The sequence below is a fragment of the Clinocottus analis genome, unplaced genomic scaffold, assembly GCF_023055335.1.
Source record: "Clinocottus analis isolate CAN_PGR_092001 unplaced genomic scaffold, fCliAna1.0.p SCAF_9, whole genome shotgun sequence".
Lineage (NCBI taxonomy): Eukaryota > Metazoa > Chordata > Actinopteri > Perciformes > Cottidae > Clinocottus > Clinocottus analis.
In genome coordinates, this window is record NW_027176251.1 from 7,514,697 (window position 1) to 7,531,472 (window position 16,776).

The 16,776-nt window shown below is 43.5% G+C and overlaps 1 protein-coding gene across 5 annotated transcripts in view; it reads left to right on the plus strand.

Moving 5' to 3' along the window:
- Positions 1–914: 914 nt before the first annotated feature.
- Positions 915–16,776, plus strand: part of ddr1 (discoidin domain receptor tyrosine kinase 1) — a 33,723-nt gene continuing 17,861 nt past the window's right edge. For 4 of the 5 annotated variants that reach the window (XM_068569493.1, XM_068569495.1, XM_068569498.1 and 1 more), the window contains exons 1-3: positions 946–1,302; positions 12,316–12,473; positions 14,504–14,606. In XM_068569493.1, coding sequence (XP_068425594.1) covers positions 12,374–12,473; positions 14,504–14,606 — 203 coding nt within the window. In that variant the 5' untranslated portion in view covers positions 946–1,302; positions 12,316–12,373. Of the gene's footprint in view, positions 1,303–12,315; positions 12,474–14,503; positions 14,607–16,776 lie in introns of all 5 variants that reach the window. The other variant, XM_068569494.1, reaches the window with a different exon arrangement.

A 16,776-nucleotide genomic window follows, 5' to 3' on the forward strand; every position in this document is an offset into this window, starting at 1 on the left:
TGAAGTGACTTTATTTACTCAGTGAAAACACAGTACATTTGTATCAGTAGACATTAGGCAGCAGAGAAAGTATCTGTGTTCCTCGTGCCTCTTTATCCAAGGTGGAGCTCAGATTGAGGTAAATTACCTTTATGGGCCCTCGCTGCTGATTGAGTGCCAGCTAAAGTTTCCCTCCTCTCGGTCAAACAAGTACCAACACATACTGTAACTCCTACACATAGTTTTTTTTCTGCCTTTGTGTGTCTGAGTGGTTCAATGGTTTTTGATGTAATTCAGCATAAACATACACACATGTGGCTCTTTTAAAACATGAATTCCCATTTCACTCCTGCTTTGCCTCGGGGTCCCATATCACCGACTCTCCTGGTTCCAGCTCCATTGCTGTGTTTTACTGCAAACCCTTCAATCTGAGTCATTATAGCCCAGAGGCAGTAATGGCATACAGTTACACCAGCAATACTCTGTAATAAAGTTTCCTTTAGAGGTAAATACCAAGGCAGAGGGGTTGTGGGACCACATTTAATGGCCCAGGCCAGATGCTGAGAGGCAGAACAGATAATTCAAGTTTACATTATCAAGTAATCCTCTTTCAAACAGCAGAGCAACATTGTCTGACACGCGAATGGTTAACAAGGTGAAAGCAGTCCGCGTGCTGCTGTATCACATGTCATATTCCCCAAATCTCTGTGTTGCTGCAACAAAGAAACTCCCTTCGCCCCTCAAAGGCTCCTCATTGAATTTCACTCTCCAGTGTCGTTAAGGTCACAACTCCCGCCCACGGGGAGATCTGATTGGACGGCGTGCCCGCTGGAATATTCAATCAGGCACCTTGCTCGGAGACGTGATTGGACACAGCCGGTGCAGTTATGTAAATGAGCACCTGGTGGCGCCTGCTGGCCCGAGCTGCGCCCGCAACGAGGCTGAAGCTGACGGGGCTCAGAACCAGAGAGGGGCCGAGGCGCAGACACCCTGGACGGTAACTCGCTTTAAAAACAACAACAACAACACATTAGACTTCATTGTCGAAGAGCTTTAAAACAATCTCCCATACGAGTGTCCAGTGGAGGTCAGGCTGCGGGTTTAACGGTATCAGCCGGCGCGCTCAGCAGTTTTCGGATAATTTCTTGTTTTCCGAGTTTGGCCAGAGGTCGTTCACTGAGCGCAACAACTACCCGGGGCACGACTTGGATTATTCAGTGGGCTTGCGTGTTGTTCAGCGCGAAACACAGCTTTATTTCGTCAAACAGACTTCTTCTAAAAGTTCGGACTGCTGTCAACGCACACCTCTCCGTGTCTTTTTAGGTAAGTACCGACAAACTCCTTCAGACGTTTAGCGCGTTTCTTCTCCGCGCACTTTACTCCACAAGAAGCGTCTATAATAATATTGCAGGGGATATTTCCAGCTGTCTGTCTGTCTGTCTGTGTTGTGTGTGTGTGTGTGTGTGTGTCTGACTCTGGCGTGGCGTCTACAAGTCTCGGTGTGAGGCGGGCACGCGGCTCTGGACGCTGGCCACGAAGCGCATATAAGCGGTGTAACGTTGCGCACATTTGTGTGGTAGATACATTGTGGCATTTGCCTTTCTGCGTAGCTGAAATAATCTGCCGGTGTGTACTATGGTGTACACTTACTTTGGACTGTGCAACATTGCTCAATGTGGATGCAGCAGAGACAACCTTATTCAGAGTCCTGCTTTGTGTTCAGGCGATTGTTTTTACACATTGATCTTCAAAATAGACTTTTCTTTATTCCATCCTGATTCCTGCCCGTCACCCAGTCTAATGAATCCCAAACCGAGATGATGGTTTGGTTAAGGTGTCGTCAGCCAAGTCTTTCGTCACTGTTGAACTCGTTAAGCTTCACATTGCACCTTTTTTTTATTCAAACACACTAAAACCTCACAAGTTAAACAAAAGTATTCATTCTTGACATACTACGCTAAAAAAAACTGCAGCAGCAGCCTTGATGAATGGGGTCGGTGAAGTGTTTAATGTTAAGACCTCAACACACCCAGGTGGTGATCATCAAACCCACCATTAACCCTGTGACCTCACAGGTGACCTCCAATAAGGCCATCCGCTCTAGTTTCCTTCACCTCTGGCCTTAAATGTGGTGCTTCCTCCTTTTTGGAGTTAATCGGTCATCAGAAGCAAACTTGAAATAATTGCAGAGCGGCCGATGCTGAAGAGGAGAAACTGTGTTGATACAGGAAAAACATTTTTAAATTCTGTGGAGGAGTAGCCAGGGGGTTTGGACTTTGAACTGAATACACATTTTGTGTTTTAAAAAAAAAATTATGAGCAAGAAGAAAGGAGCGGTGAGAGTGAATTAAACATGTTGCTCAGTATATGATTCTCATCTTTTCTTTTCCGAACGAGATGCTGCCAAAATCAAGAAAAAGACCTGCTCGGAAACTGCATATTTTTTTAGCTTTCTGCCTCACTTTGAGTACGGAAGTAGGAGACAGAAGGAGAGTGGTGAAAAATGTGGGTGAGATTGTGTGTTGCTGTTGCCAACTTGTTCCTGTGGTGTGTTTGTCCATGTGGAGGGGGCCTGATGGAGGAGAAAACAATGGGCTTTACTGGGTGTGCAGTGCAGCGGGCAGTCACCTTTCCTACCCATGAAAACTAGATGTGGATAGTTTGTTGGTTGGGGGTCTGAGCAGACAGTCCAGAGGAGGTGTAGCATTGTTAGTGTGTTGGGAGGAGGACGTGGGAGTGCCTGTGTTATTTGCCAATAGATAGAGGCAATAAAAGGCAATTTTCTCTCCCCCCCCCATCCCTCCCTCTGCCTCTATAGCAAAGGCAGGGGCATGAAGTGAGGAGGAGCCCTCGGTGTGGATACACAGCCCCTCACAGCAAACTGCCGGATCCCTGTCTAATGGGCATCTGGCCGCTAAGTCTCCCACAGCATCCCATGAGAACCGTTGGCCCGGCATAGCTGCTTTTTATCAGCTGTGCAGTCCAGCACCAGCTGAGGAGACTCAGTATATATCACATAGCTGGATAGACCAGTTATGTGAGTATAATGGCGCATGCACCCACTTGGGGAAGAGTTCTTTCTATTGAATTATATGTGTCTTGGCAGGCTTAGGAGAAAATGACATTAATTGCGTCCTATGATTTAGAGGTATATGTACAGCACAAAGTAATTTGTCTGACAGTGTCTGTGAAATGGCAGTTTGTTGTTTGTGTTGTTCGGTCCTTAGACAACAAAAGTCTTGAAGAGATGTTTTTTTCTGCACAAGCAATAATTAACGAGTTTTCTTTGCAGTTTTGCATTATTGCTGGTGGTTTATTCCCCCCCAAAGAACACCAGATGCAGGCCTGTGTACGCACAAAGACGGGCCAATGAATGATTTGGTCTCCACAATGAGAAGCGAACACTGGTTTGTGGCGTCTGGTTGATCATTGACCTCTGCGTCATTGTTTGGGCAGCAGCCAAGCTTTGTGACTTTGTCTTTGTGTTTCTGGTTATTGACCTTTCTGAAAAGACTTTTTTAGCAGGTGGATAGGAATTCCAAACCCAAACCCAAAGACGAATCCCGTGCAATAACTGAAGTGAATGTTTTCCACAGTTGCCTGATCTTTATGGTGATGGGGCTGGTTAACCACAGCAAGGAGCACAATGATGATAATGGGGCTTTCCATCCAGATGACCGGCCTTTTATGTGACTTCTCTCACAACGATCATGTGTTAGGCGGCAACTCTGCTAAGTTCTTGACCGTAATTGGCTCCCGACAGACCGATCGAGGCCATTGGAAGAATTCATTTAAGTCCAGACACACTACACGGTTACATCTCTGAAGTTCCCAGCAAATGGGAAATGAAACCAATTGATGGCAAGCACTGTCCACCCTGCTTTCCTAAACTAATTTCCCCTCAAGTCTAGACAGCTGAACTTTTCAATTGCATTTGTTGCATGTGTGGTCGGTCACATGCAGAGCGAGCTTGACGAGACTGCCGGAGAAACGGACCTGTGCAGTAATGGGTCGTGACACTTCAAAGTGAGACCTATGGAGTTCTTGGCCTTTAGTTGTCTCAAATCTCTATTTGATTTGCGCTTCGTGAACCTCCGTCACTGAAGTCTTACCTTCTTTCAGATCAGGCCTCAATCCCTCCCTGACCTCCAGCATACCTTTGATCCCTAATTGATCACTCTGACAATCTGTCTCTCTCTCTCTACATGGAGCACATATTCATCACACTCTTCATCATATATCTCCTCATTCCCTTTGAAGCAGCACTAGATGTTTCATTTATCTTCCTTCCTCTGCTCATCCATCTCCCCCCTCAGCCTCACTTCTCCCTGTGGGTCTGCTCATTTATCTGTCTGTGCTTCCTGTCGGGGGTGCCGTGGTTAGATAACAATGTTGCTGCTTGGATGTAAGCAAACTGGGGTTATATTTTGGCTGCTGAGGTCTTCAAAGAATTTGTCACACTATCATATCAAAGTATCTTAAGACCTTTGCTTGATGCTTCATGTTGGCACAGGAACCTGCTGAAATGCCTTCGCAAATATGCCCAAACTGTGGCCTAAACAGAGCTGCTAATATGAATGTATGATATAACTCATGATGATGAAAAGTACAAAAATATAGAAGTTGGGAAGTAACACTTTTTGTTATGGTCCAATTTCGCAACTACATTACATGTTTATGACTCCTAAATTAATTTTAATCCTCTCAAAAAAAAGTTCCAACGCTGCATTAGCATCGCAGTCCTGTCGCACTGTATGACTTTGACTTTTAAAAAAAGTTAAACTATTAGATATTATCTTTTCTTTCCATTTATTGTTCTTGATGTTGGTGTGTTACTGTGTTATCCAGATGGCAGCTGATGAAGCTTTGAGCATTGATAAGAAGCGAGCTTCCGAGGTCTGATAAGTCCCTCTGAAGCTTCAAATGTCTTCATAAAAGTTTTTTCACATATGCAGCAGATCTCCCCGTACCTGTAAACACACTTTGATTTGGGAACATTGGTGAAATCCCCTCTTTGAATCATATGATGTTGAGTTAATGATCTAATAAGTGAAGGGTGCCAGCGCTGAACCCTGTGAGCTCAAACCAACCGTGAATCACGTGGAGTTTTTTCTCACGTCTCTCCAACAACTGGCAGTTGAAGTTATCGCTTCTGGAAAAACTAGACAAGCCTCATGAAAGATGGAAACTCAGTCAAACTTAAAAGCTGGTGTGCATGCTCTGTTTTCTCCCGAGTCTCTTTCTTATAATTTTTTTTTTTTTTGTCTCTGTTCAACTCCTCACACTCGGGTGGTGTTTTTGTTGTGAACCGCGATCGAACCATGCCTCTTGTGGCTCAGTTTATAACTAATAATTACTAATGGCTTCTGGCAAAGTAGGTTTGATACCTTGTTGGAACATGGACAGAAGTTGTGTTCAACATCAAAGGTGAACTTCTCTTTTTTTATATGTCTTCTCTTCGTATGATGAATTTGAATTGTAATGAAACCCACACTGTGCGTGTGCTTGTGCAAAGCCCAGACTCCATATTAATCAGGTCACTACTTTTTTCTTTTATGTGGTTGTGTATTTTTCCGTTTCCCCGCCGCAGTAGCTAAACATTGAACAGCTTAAAGACTTCTTAAAATCTTTTCTCTCTGCTCAACAGTGATTCATTATTACAGTGGAGTCGTGTATGAGAGGGCTGGGTTCAGCATGGTTGTTTTTCTCACTTTGACTCTAAATGCTGAGTCTCACTGAACTCATTCCTGTTTGACCTGGTCTCCCTGGTTTCTCTTTCTGCTCTGCTCTGTTCCACTTCAGGCCATCCCATCCCTACTTCATTCCCTCTTCCCTTTCAATAGCTGCTCGCTGGATTGATAATTCTCACCCTCCTGTGGGCAAAGAGTAGCTTTTGTCCCACGCTCGCTCTGTCATTCTGAGTCTTTTTGTTCAGTTACTGGAAGGAATTTTTCTCCAGCTCGGCATACTTCTGCCTGTCTTCCTGTATCTCGTTCGCGGGTCGTTTGCTCTGTGCCCATTGTGAGAGTAGCACTATGCTGTCACATGCCTCCCCTTTCTCCTTTCACTCCCCTCTGCTTCTCACTTGTTCTCTGACAGGTGGATGTGAGACTTTGCAAATTGAATTCAGGGAATTGGGCTGCGGCTTGTCGTCACACTACAGCCCTAAGACGACCTCAGTGTCAAACCAGAACCAAACGCATACTCTCTGCTGTCATATTAAGATGCTAATGCTGCCACGTATCTGCTAGATTCTCATTATAATTTTTCTTCAACTCGGGTCAAACTCGGTACTAATCACTTCTGTGGTGGCGAAGGCTCGTTTTCATGCAGCTTTGTGAAACTCTAACTTCTACATTTTTTTTTGCATAGTAGGTGAGAAAAGTCTTTAACTCACTTTCACTAGAAAGTTAAATGCCACTCCTTTCATTCCAAATGCATTATACAGAGACAAAAAGAGCCTGGAACGGTTAAACTACATGCACTGACATGCATATGAAGCTTCAAGCCCTGGGAACCAAAACTTTTCCAGTTGCTGCCAGTCAAAAGCAGTTTCCCAAAAGAACCTATATTACACTATCCTCTGCTCCTTTGTCCTTTGTGTGCACAGAGAGAGAGAGAGGACGCCACTCTTTGATTCAGATGATGCAGCTAATGAAGTGCCCACTTGGTGGAGAGCCCACTGATTGCCGGAGGGGCTCACAAGGCTTTTGCTTCGCGGTCTTTTTTCTTTTGGTCTTGTGATTACTGTTGCATTTCAGGTGGCACTGAACATATTTTGTTGAGCACTCTTGTACATTTTTTACATGCAATCTGACTTCGATGCCAAGATATTGGAGTACAATGAAGGAATCCAGATACAATATTGTGTTTTTACTGCAGGATATTGTAGCTATAAATACATTTTGGATCTACCTGGGTGAAGCTTTTTGATTTGTAGACAAACCTACAAAGGTCACCTTTTTTTTTTTTCAAGCTCCCAGTTGGCACATAGGTTGGACAAATTGGCAGCCAAAAATCAACATTACCAGAACAAATATGCAGCATTGGACATTGTGTGCAGGATGTGAAAGACGTTCTGGGTAAACTTCAGAAACCATTTAGACACTTGGTTTATGAAGGTAAGACCCAAATGCTTTGTGCATTTATTACTTTAAAAATTACGTCTGTTTAAAGCTAACACTCAGGAAAGACCAGGAACATTTTTTTTTAAAATCACACGCACCTCTTTCAAAACATTGTCTTGACTATATTTATTCAAGATCTGTGTCCTTTATTTGTACTTCTCAGATCTTGAAAAGTAAACTCTTTCATACTTATTACGACTTATATATCAGCATTAAGCTATATGAACTGATCTATTGTTCTAGCTCTGAACAGTATCTACAACAAACATGAACAATGTGACCCATACAGCCTCCATCAGGCTCCATATAATCAAGGGTTTGAACTGTCTTTGGTGTGGCCTCTGTGATCTTGAACAAATGTGAATATACTGTGAATTATATACATTTTACATGTATTATCAACATGTTTATATGTGTGTAGGCCACATACACAAATCCAGTTCCTACCATAGTGTGTCTTTACCGGCCCAACGCCCCAAAGAAGTGTTTCTGGCTTCAAGTTGGGCATATTACTTTGTCTCCACACTTACAACAAGGGTTGTGGGCCGTTGTTGATGAAGGCATTCTTCGCTTGCCAGACCAGCCGAGGGTAATCAGTCATCGTTTGTCTCTGTCCAACATGCAGATATGCTGAGCACTGCTGCAACTGAGCGGCCAAGTGGACCTGCTTCCAAGTTTTAAAGCAGGCAGAGAAAAAGGGAGGAGTTGGAAGTTTCACTCTAAGTTATGATCGATTTTAGCTTTGTATAGCAGGATGCCAATTTTTACCCGTTTTTTTGCACCTCGTCTCACATGCTGGAGTAATCCGGTGTTAGCTTGCTAATTAGATTAGTTATGACCTGTGTTGTTGCACAGCACTACTGCTTTGTCTGTGTGCTCTGAACTGGGTATTTGGGGGGTGGAAGCTGAGCTGTCTTAATGAGTCGCATGATGTTCAGCACAACATGACTATTAACAGGTTTTGTTTTACGATCCCTTTTCCGTGCTTCCTTTGCCGTTTCATCGTGATTCACCACCTCTTTCAGTCAACCTTTAGTCACATGCCGCACTTTCTCCTCCTGTTGCTGTCTTCTCCATCTCCCATTGTTCAGTTTAAGTGACTCATCCATTCTTCCCTCCAGCTTCCTCAACCTCTGGTACAACTCAGGAAGAACAGATTCCACTGTCGTGACTGGCACTTCCTTGTATAGATGAATATTGTGACACACAGCTGTACACTTTGATGACTAACATTGATCAACACTATGACGAATAGCAACTTCCCTGCAGCTTCCTGACATATCATGGATCATTTGTTGATGTCAGTGTAAGTAATTATTTGAAGTGCACTGAATTCATTTTCAGTTTTAAGAGCTTATCTCTCGGAAGTCCTTAGTTTCCGTCCTCACTGATTAAGTGAGAGTAGTGTGTGGTGTCATTCAAGATGAAAAAAGTAACCCTATCGACCGAGTGGTGCAGCTAACAACTTATGCCTGCCTTTTTTCCACTGGGCAATAGATGTCATTTCAACATTGCATGATTTAGCTCTAGTAATACAAAGGAAACGGGGGCCCCTCAGGCATCAGCACACAGCAACAAAACTGTTTACAGGAAATCCATCAAATGACCTTGTTTCAAACTGTTGTAGAGTTTGAGGATTAAGCAATGCTTCCTGCTCTCCAGGACTCGGAGGGTAGCGGTGCGTACGATCTCACCAGAGTCCTCACACATTGGTGGAAATCCAAAACAAAGACCTCAGCCCGGTTTAGTCATGTGTAACTAAGCCAGTGAGTCACTCTTATATGACTGATAGGAGACTTCACACAGGTCTGTGTATATGGACACATGCCTTGTAACAATGCTGACCATTTTCCAAAAGATGCTATATAGTCTAGATGCATCTTTGTACTACTTAGGCAGCAGCTGTTTCACCATCCACATAAAACTTACTTATGATTCATCAGAGTAAGCATGAGGTATCAGTATTTGTTGTCAGCATTAAGTGATCCTCACACATGCTGTTGAGTGTGTTTTGTAGGGCTGGACAGTACTTCGGCACAGAGGCGCTCACATTGTTTGCAAACGTTTCCTTATCTGTACTGTAACTTGTAGACAAAGTACAGCTGAGGCTGATGGGAATGTCATTGGTTTACTGGCTAGTGGGAAGGTTCCGGGACCACTGAAGTGATTACATTTCATTCGGTGGGGGATATGAATGTATGAACCAAATTTCACGCCACTCCATCTTTTGTAAATTAGTTGTTTCAATATTTCAGTCAAGACAAGGGGTGGACATTCCTCCAGCAACTCAAGTTGCAAAAAATCATGTCATTCAAATGATTTGTTGTTCCAAAACCAATCGTTGTTAAAAGCATATTGTAAGTTTGCTCGTTTCTGATTTTTGAAAGATTGCTGTTCAGCAGCTCTCTTGAGTCTCAGACGTTAATCTTGTTCTCGTAATAAAAATAATAAAAGTGCACTAAATAATGAATGAGATTGATTACCTCTCTTAGGTTTCAAATCACTGCAATATTATAGTGACAGTCTTAAACTAATGGCTATATGGAATATAAAAGCCTATAGTTATGACATTCTCTGCAGTGATGTAAAGCATATACTGTTTTGCTTTTTAATTGGCTATGCGAACCAACATGAATACAATCCTTTAGGTCACTTTGGATCGGCTTCATTATACAACTGGAAAGAATAACGAATGCAAGCATTTGGTTCCAACGCGAGGGGCTTTCTAGAAAAGACACTAACCAGTGCCAATGCAGTCCTGCCAGTTTTTTACTGAAGCAATCTAATTATAGAGACTCTGGCGAACTGTTTTTAATGATGCAATGACTGCTAACTTAAAGCGTTTTTCCTGTGTTTCTCTGCTCTTGACTCTCTTGTCAGTTGTGTTTTGTCGTGCGGGACCGAAACAGCAGCTGCTCATAAGTATTCATTAGTCCTGCGTATGGATTAGCTGAGACAAAATGTTAAAGTGTGGATTGGGCTCCACACTCGGCTGCCTCCTCCAGAACACAGCAGGTCCTCTTGCCTCTCTCTGAGCACTAACCACAGCTGTTCGACACCACTTGACTTCTCCAACAACAACGTTCTCTGATGGCTGCGGACACTTTTGTTCCTGCTCTCCATAAGCATTTGTCTGGCTGGTTTTCTTTGTCTCTCTTTGGCGTGCTAGATAAAAGGTTGTTTCCCCTTTCATTGACAAAATGGTGACGAGACGCTGTCGAGGATAATGTTTGTTGATATCACAGTGGTTGTTATGGTGAATAGCTTAAATTTGTGGCCCCCGTCATCGGATTTTCGGCTCTGATTTTGTCCACGCAGCTTAGTCCTAGCGCCGTATTTCAGCATTTTGTCATCTGGCATACTCGCACACATACTTTCTCATTTGGAGAGCTTTAGTGTTTTCCTGTAAAGAAAAAATGTATTCCAGCCTCTTTCCTTTCCACACTTGAACATGAACTATGTATGGGTTGCGCCTTGTCTCCCGTTCAGGACAGCTGCACTGGCTGGATATCCCTGAGATCTCCTCTGTGCCCACATACGCGACCCACGGACCCATGCGCACACAGACACGCCCACACACGGCGCAAGGCCATAAGTCATCGTCTCCACACCACCTCCGTACGCACACGCACGCACATGCACCCATGACATCGCTGCTCTTGTTCCACTGACTCCGCCCTGTTGCCTAAGCTAACTCTACTATTCACTCTGTTTCCATACATTCTCCCTCGACAACTCCCCCCTGCCCTCCCTCCCATCTTCTGTCACTACAGCTGTGTGTCAGCTGTCGGCCTGTCCCAGTCTAGTCAGAGAGATGAAGCCGAAACACAGAGGGTCTACAGGGAAGACAGCCTGGCCTCTCTGTATTTTCCAGCTGTCATTCCCACTTCAGCCTTCCACTTATCATGAGGTTTCTTTCCTTCCCTCTTGCTTCACCACGAGTAGTCTTCCTTGAACAAGTCTTAAAAGTAAAATATGCACGAGGGATAAAGCAGTGAAATGTGCTTTTTTTTCTTTCACATATTCTGCATCACATATCACGCCTACCATGTTATTTTGAAAAGAAGAGTTTGTCACCGTAGGTACATCTAGATTAAACTAATTCAGTTTAATATAACAGCCTTGTAATAAAATCCTACCTTCATGACTGTTATAATGTTCTTTTGTTGAAATGGTTGAGAGGTGTTGATTCAACTTTTGATCCTTTTTAGAGTCTGTAGTTAGTTGCTTCATTGCAGTGTGTTGCGTTATACTGAGAAATGTTGCTATTAATTTTTGCATCCAATTTATATTAATGAGGATGACCTACATTTTGGAAACACCTCTTTGTGTATTACAATTCAACAACACAAACTACAGCCTTTGTAATAATCATTAGTTGAATCGGCCCTCTCGAATTGTAACCTTCATGAAGGTAGGAGTGCATCACAGGACTGCTGCATCAGACTGCATATGTCTTAATGTACCTTAGTGTAGGTGTTTTAAGCTTCTAAGATCTTCAAATTCACTCAACATCACCTCAAATGTCTGACATGGGTATGAGCAAGTCCTTTTACTTTGCTCTAACCTCGCACTGACTATGTCCACATCTCCATTAACTCAAAATACTTTATCAATCCCGCTGTCTCACTCATTGGCTTTCATTTATCAAATCTTCGCAGCTTCATCCGTTTATTTATTCCAAACAAGTCCCCCCGACCGGAAGCTCCAAATTATACTTTGTGCCATACAAAAGGGATAAGAAATTCTTTTTGGAGTAAATGGAGTCGGCTAATTATACCATCTTCAATTACTGTTTGTACCCTTTCTAAAGGCAGCAAAGTAGTATTGTTTCACCGCATTCTGCTGCAAGAGAGGAAAACACATTAGTCTGTGAAAGTTTAATAACTTTGTTATATGGGTCTGTGCCTGCGCCACTGGGGTTTGATCCACTGAGCTCAGCATGCAAAGTGTAGAGAAACAAATGACTGAGATATGCAATGTGCTTTAGACTAAGATAATTTGATTTAGGGAGTTGGGTTAACGATGGAGAACGTGCGCCAGGAGCTCAACAGACGTGTGTGTGTGTGTGTGTGTGTGTGTGTGTGTGTGTGCATAATGAATATACAGACATGAAAATAAAAGCATTTGTTTAATGGTCCATTTTCGACACATACAGTGAAGAATCCTTAAGTGGATGTCAATTTAAATGTCTATCTTTCTGCAACAGGTATGCCTGTGGACACCGGTGCGTCTCCGGACAGGTAACCAGGTGTGTTGCTGCTGTCATGGACTTGCCAACCCTGCGGCTGTTTCCTGCCATCATGGTCACAGTCCTTGTGGCACTGGTGTCGTCTTCTGGGGACCATGAGTGGGACTTTAACCCAGGTAATATGTCATATACACACAGAGAGGACATATATTGGTAATGGATAAACACTAATTCTGTTTGTCTTTTACTGTTGTTCTTCCTAAAAAATATTGCCACATCAAAAACAGCTTGGCAATTGACACATTAAAAGATTTTATCACCACAAACTCTTACAAAGCCCTTCCCCTCGTCTTACCCCTCGCGTCCACGGGGCACAGCCACCGTCCGTCCTGCTGCTCCGACATTCTCAGATCAGTAAGGCTCATTCTCTGTCCGCTATCAACAGGCTATCCTGTGTCCGCTCACTGTCTGCCAGCCAGTTGTGTCGTGTGTAATGGGAGAATGAGAAAGCTAGCCCCCCCCCCCCTCTCCTCCCTCCCTCTCTGCTTGCCAAGACCACTAATGCACAGGCAGCTCATGAAAGTGTCAGTCAAAATGTCGGGGAAGGGAGTGCATGAGTGGATCGTGAATGAAAGCCAACCAGGTGTAACCAGAAGACTGTTTGCAGCGCGGTCGACCTTCTGCCTGCAGCAGCCGGACTGTAAATGTGACAAGCCTGCAAATATTGATCATTATTTCAATGTTGTAGCTTTTTAAACTATTCATCGCTTTGTTGATAATATTTGAAAAACTGGATCCATCAATCAAATGTTTGGATTTATAACTCGTGTGATTAATAGATTATCCTAATAGGAACTAAAGCGATCACTCGATTAATTAATTAGGCAATCAACAAAAACATATCTGACTATTGATGGATAGAAAAGAAATTAAAACAATTAAATCAATCTTGACAGTGTGAACAGGAAGGTTAGGCGTGTGGGCCAAAAGTTTCATGAAAAATGACAAGACGAGAATGTAAAAGCAGAAGACACACGGAGCGAGAGACGGAAAGGTGAGAAGATTGCAGATGGTGGGGTGTTGACTGGTGATGTGTGGTGGTCGTGATGATGATGTAATAAAATAGGCACCTGTCCGCAGGGTGTGGATGAACTCTGTGTGTGTGTGTGTGTGTGTGTGTGTGTGTGTGTGTGTGTGTGTGTGTGTGTGTGTGTGTGTGTGTGTGTGTGTGTGTGTGTGTGTCTGCTACACCCGTTGGGAGTTTTTAGGGGTTTGTCATTCAGCCCAACATTCCTGTTCGCTGACTCAATGACAGAAACTGAGTTAGACGCCCACCCACACCCGCCTCTTTCTGTCGCCCTCAGACTCCCCTCCATATCACTGTCACTCAGTACCACTTTCCACTTTATCACTACCCAAACCCTCCTCAGCCACTCATCCTCCCCCTCCACCATCTCCTCCTCATGGCTGACTTCAGAGTGGATATCTGGGTTGTTGGGTAATCCCTGCCTGGGACCATGCTATCTAGATCATTTCATAATGCTGCTGCTGGACCCGAGTCGGAGCAGATATGTGAGACTAGTCTGTGTTCGTTCATTTGCCCTTGGTTTCTTTCTCTCTTTTGTTCTGTTCCGGCATGTTCCCCAAGCAGTGGTAATCGTAACAGGAGCTGTGCAGGATCGCTGGAGCCCTGAGGAGGTGGCTTTGTGTGTGTGTGTGTGTGTGTGTGTGTGTGGGGGGGGAGAAAAAAAACAGGAAAGGTGTAGTCTCAGAGGTCACGTTATCTCACAGACACTGGATACACTATGTCTTCAGATGAATTGTAATGATTATTCTCACTGTTGTCACTTTTGATAGGACAAAGGGGATTCACAGGAATAAGTGATGCAAAACACTGCCATTGCGTTTCACATGAACTCATCAGGACTGAATAATAAAATAACCGGACAGGAACATTTATTGTGGAGTTCAGTATTTTTTCTTCCTCCTTGCTGTCTGTGTGGTTTATAAAGCATGAAGTCCGGAAGTTTTCCCAGAGATGACATAACTTTATGCCCCGTGACCAATAATGGCTGCTGACGCTCAAATGGAAATATTAAGTTTCCCTTGGACATGTTCTTCATACGCATGAGAATGTTGCTCATGTGTCTCTCTCCCACTTTCTCCTTCCCGCTCTCTCTCTCTCCATATCCTCTTTCCCTTGCAGCTCAGTGTCGTTACGCCCTCGGGATGGAGGATGGCACTATCCCAGACTCTGACATCACTGCCTCCAGTGCTTGGTCAGACTCGACTGAGGCCAAACATGGAAGGTAGGGTATGTGCGTGCGTGCGTGCGTGTATGCATGCATTCATGCAAGGTAGAAAGTTACTAAGTACATTACTCCCACCACAGTAATCAAGTGTAATTTTCTTACTGTCCTTTGCGTGTTTAGAGTCTGAAAACTGTAATTCTGCTTTAAAAGTAACGTATCATCAGACTGATCACGCCCAATGTCGCTGCTGCCCCGCTGCACCTGTAACCACACCCAAAAGTGATGTCACATCGTACTGTGTACACGTCTAGATCACTGCAGTGAAGTTAACCTACAACAGTCCGCCAACAGCACTTAAAGCTGGTGTTAACGTGCTGGATTTTGTTTTAATAAGATAAAGTTTCATTTAAATGACTACCGTTTTGGCATTCATTGGTTTTGGGCTAATGCAGTGTAGACTTTTCAAATCAGTTTGCAATTAAACTGCATGACCATGAATGTACCATTAATGCAGACTGGATGTTCACTGTGATGGTTTACACAACTCAAGTAAGTTTCAAGAGTGTGCTAATTGGTGTTCATACTATACAGAGATCAAAGGAAATATGTGCAACAGAAATACATCCAGACTTCTAAAGCTTAACATGGTTTGTAAAACAATTAGCTGTGTTATAAAGTTAAATAGACTGAAACAAGCAAACCCACAGAAAGCCTTGCAACCTTTCAGTCAGTTCACAAAGCTTATTCACTACGTAGTTATTGGAAGGTTCTGGATGGGTTTATTTCATTGCTTGGTCCCATATCTTTGAATCACTGGTCACATTTGTTCAGCACTTCATAGTCAATGGAATGTTATATGTATTTGGTCTGATTTTATTTGTATTATTAGTGTTGACATTAAAACATTAAGGGTTAGAATGGTACATTGGACACTTTTATTCAAATGAGCTACTGAACTGTTCTTTGTGGCAACTGATCCTCTTCTACTGGAGTAAATGTTAAGTGGAGTAACAGGATAAATTACACATCCCAGTACAGGAACATACCACCATGATACCATACCACTGTGGACTAATGGGTTTGTCTGCATGCTTTATCTTTAGTCTGTTTGCACCACGATTAAGTAATTTGTCCAAGGTCTAATGGATCATGATAAAAGATGGTATGTCTTTTTTAAAACCCACTGTTATTACATTCCCACTGTCTGCCTGGCTGTGTCATATTAATGAGAGCCAAGTCATGACTGCTACATACTTAAACCGGGCGTTTTGTAACGTATGTGACCACGACAATTACACGTCCCCACAATATAACTAATTACATTTCAGGGAAAAGACTATCTCAACTTTAGGGTAAAGGCTAAAGATTAGGCTTATAGTTATTGTTACGGTAAGTCTCCAGGGAATGTATGCAAGTCAATGTAATATCCCCAATAGTCATGAAAACATGACACTGTGTGTGTGTTTTAATTTGTCTCCTTTAGTCTGTAAGGGCTGGGTCTCTTGGCTGGGTGTCCAACCATGTGGAAATGATTATACGGCTGAGCCTTTTTTAAGAGACATTGGGGGGAGACAGACAGAGGAAACGAATGAAAGGTGGATCACTGCGATGGTGTGCTGAAAGCTGAAGAGAAATTAATCTGAAAACGGGGTTTGAGGGAAGGTGCAGGGTTAAGGGAGGGTTGCAGAGCTGGTAGGTATTAAATGGCTGTTATTACTCTGAGGCAGTGAAATATCAGCATAGTGTGAGGGAGTGGCGAAAAGTTGGAGGGAAAAGCAGAATTAAGAACAAGGTGAAAAGGATGAATTGTTGGCTGGTATTTCGGTAGGAAGCAAAAGAGGAATAGGAGGATAATGAGGTACTTGGCAGAACAGCGTGCCGTAATCTTAACCCTGCTGGCTGGTGAACGGTGCACTGAACTCTGACCGGCCAAATTCCTCCTCCTCCCTCCTCATCCTCTTCTCCCATCACAGGACACTATGTGCAGCACTAATGTGTTGATATCATCTTGCGGTTTCCGGCTGCATGATCCCACCCATGAGGGGACTTGTTGAAATACTGTCAGTGTGACAGTGGCGCTAGTGGATATAGTTATTTGTTTTGGCGGTCTGAGCGGCGGCTTTCATTTTGAGAGAAGCCTCAGAGTGGTCAGAGTGTGGTTGTGGCCTGGCGACGGTTCCAAAGCTCCTCATACGAGTTTGTCCAACGTCACGGACGCACCAAGCCA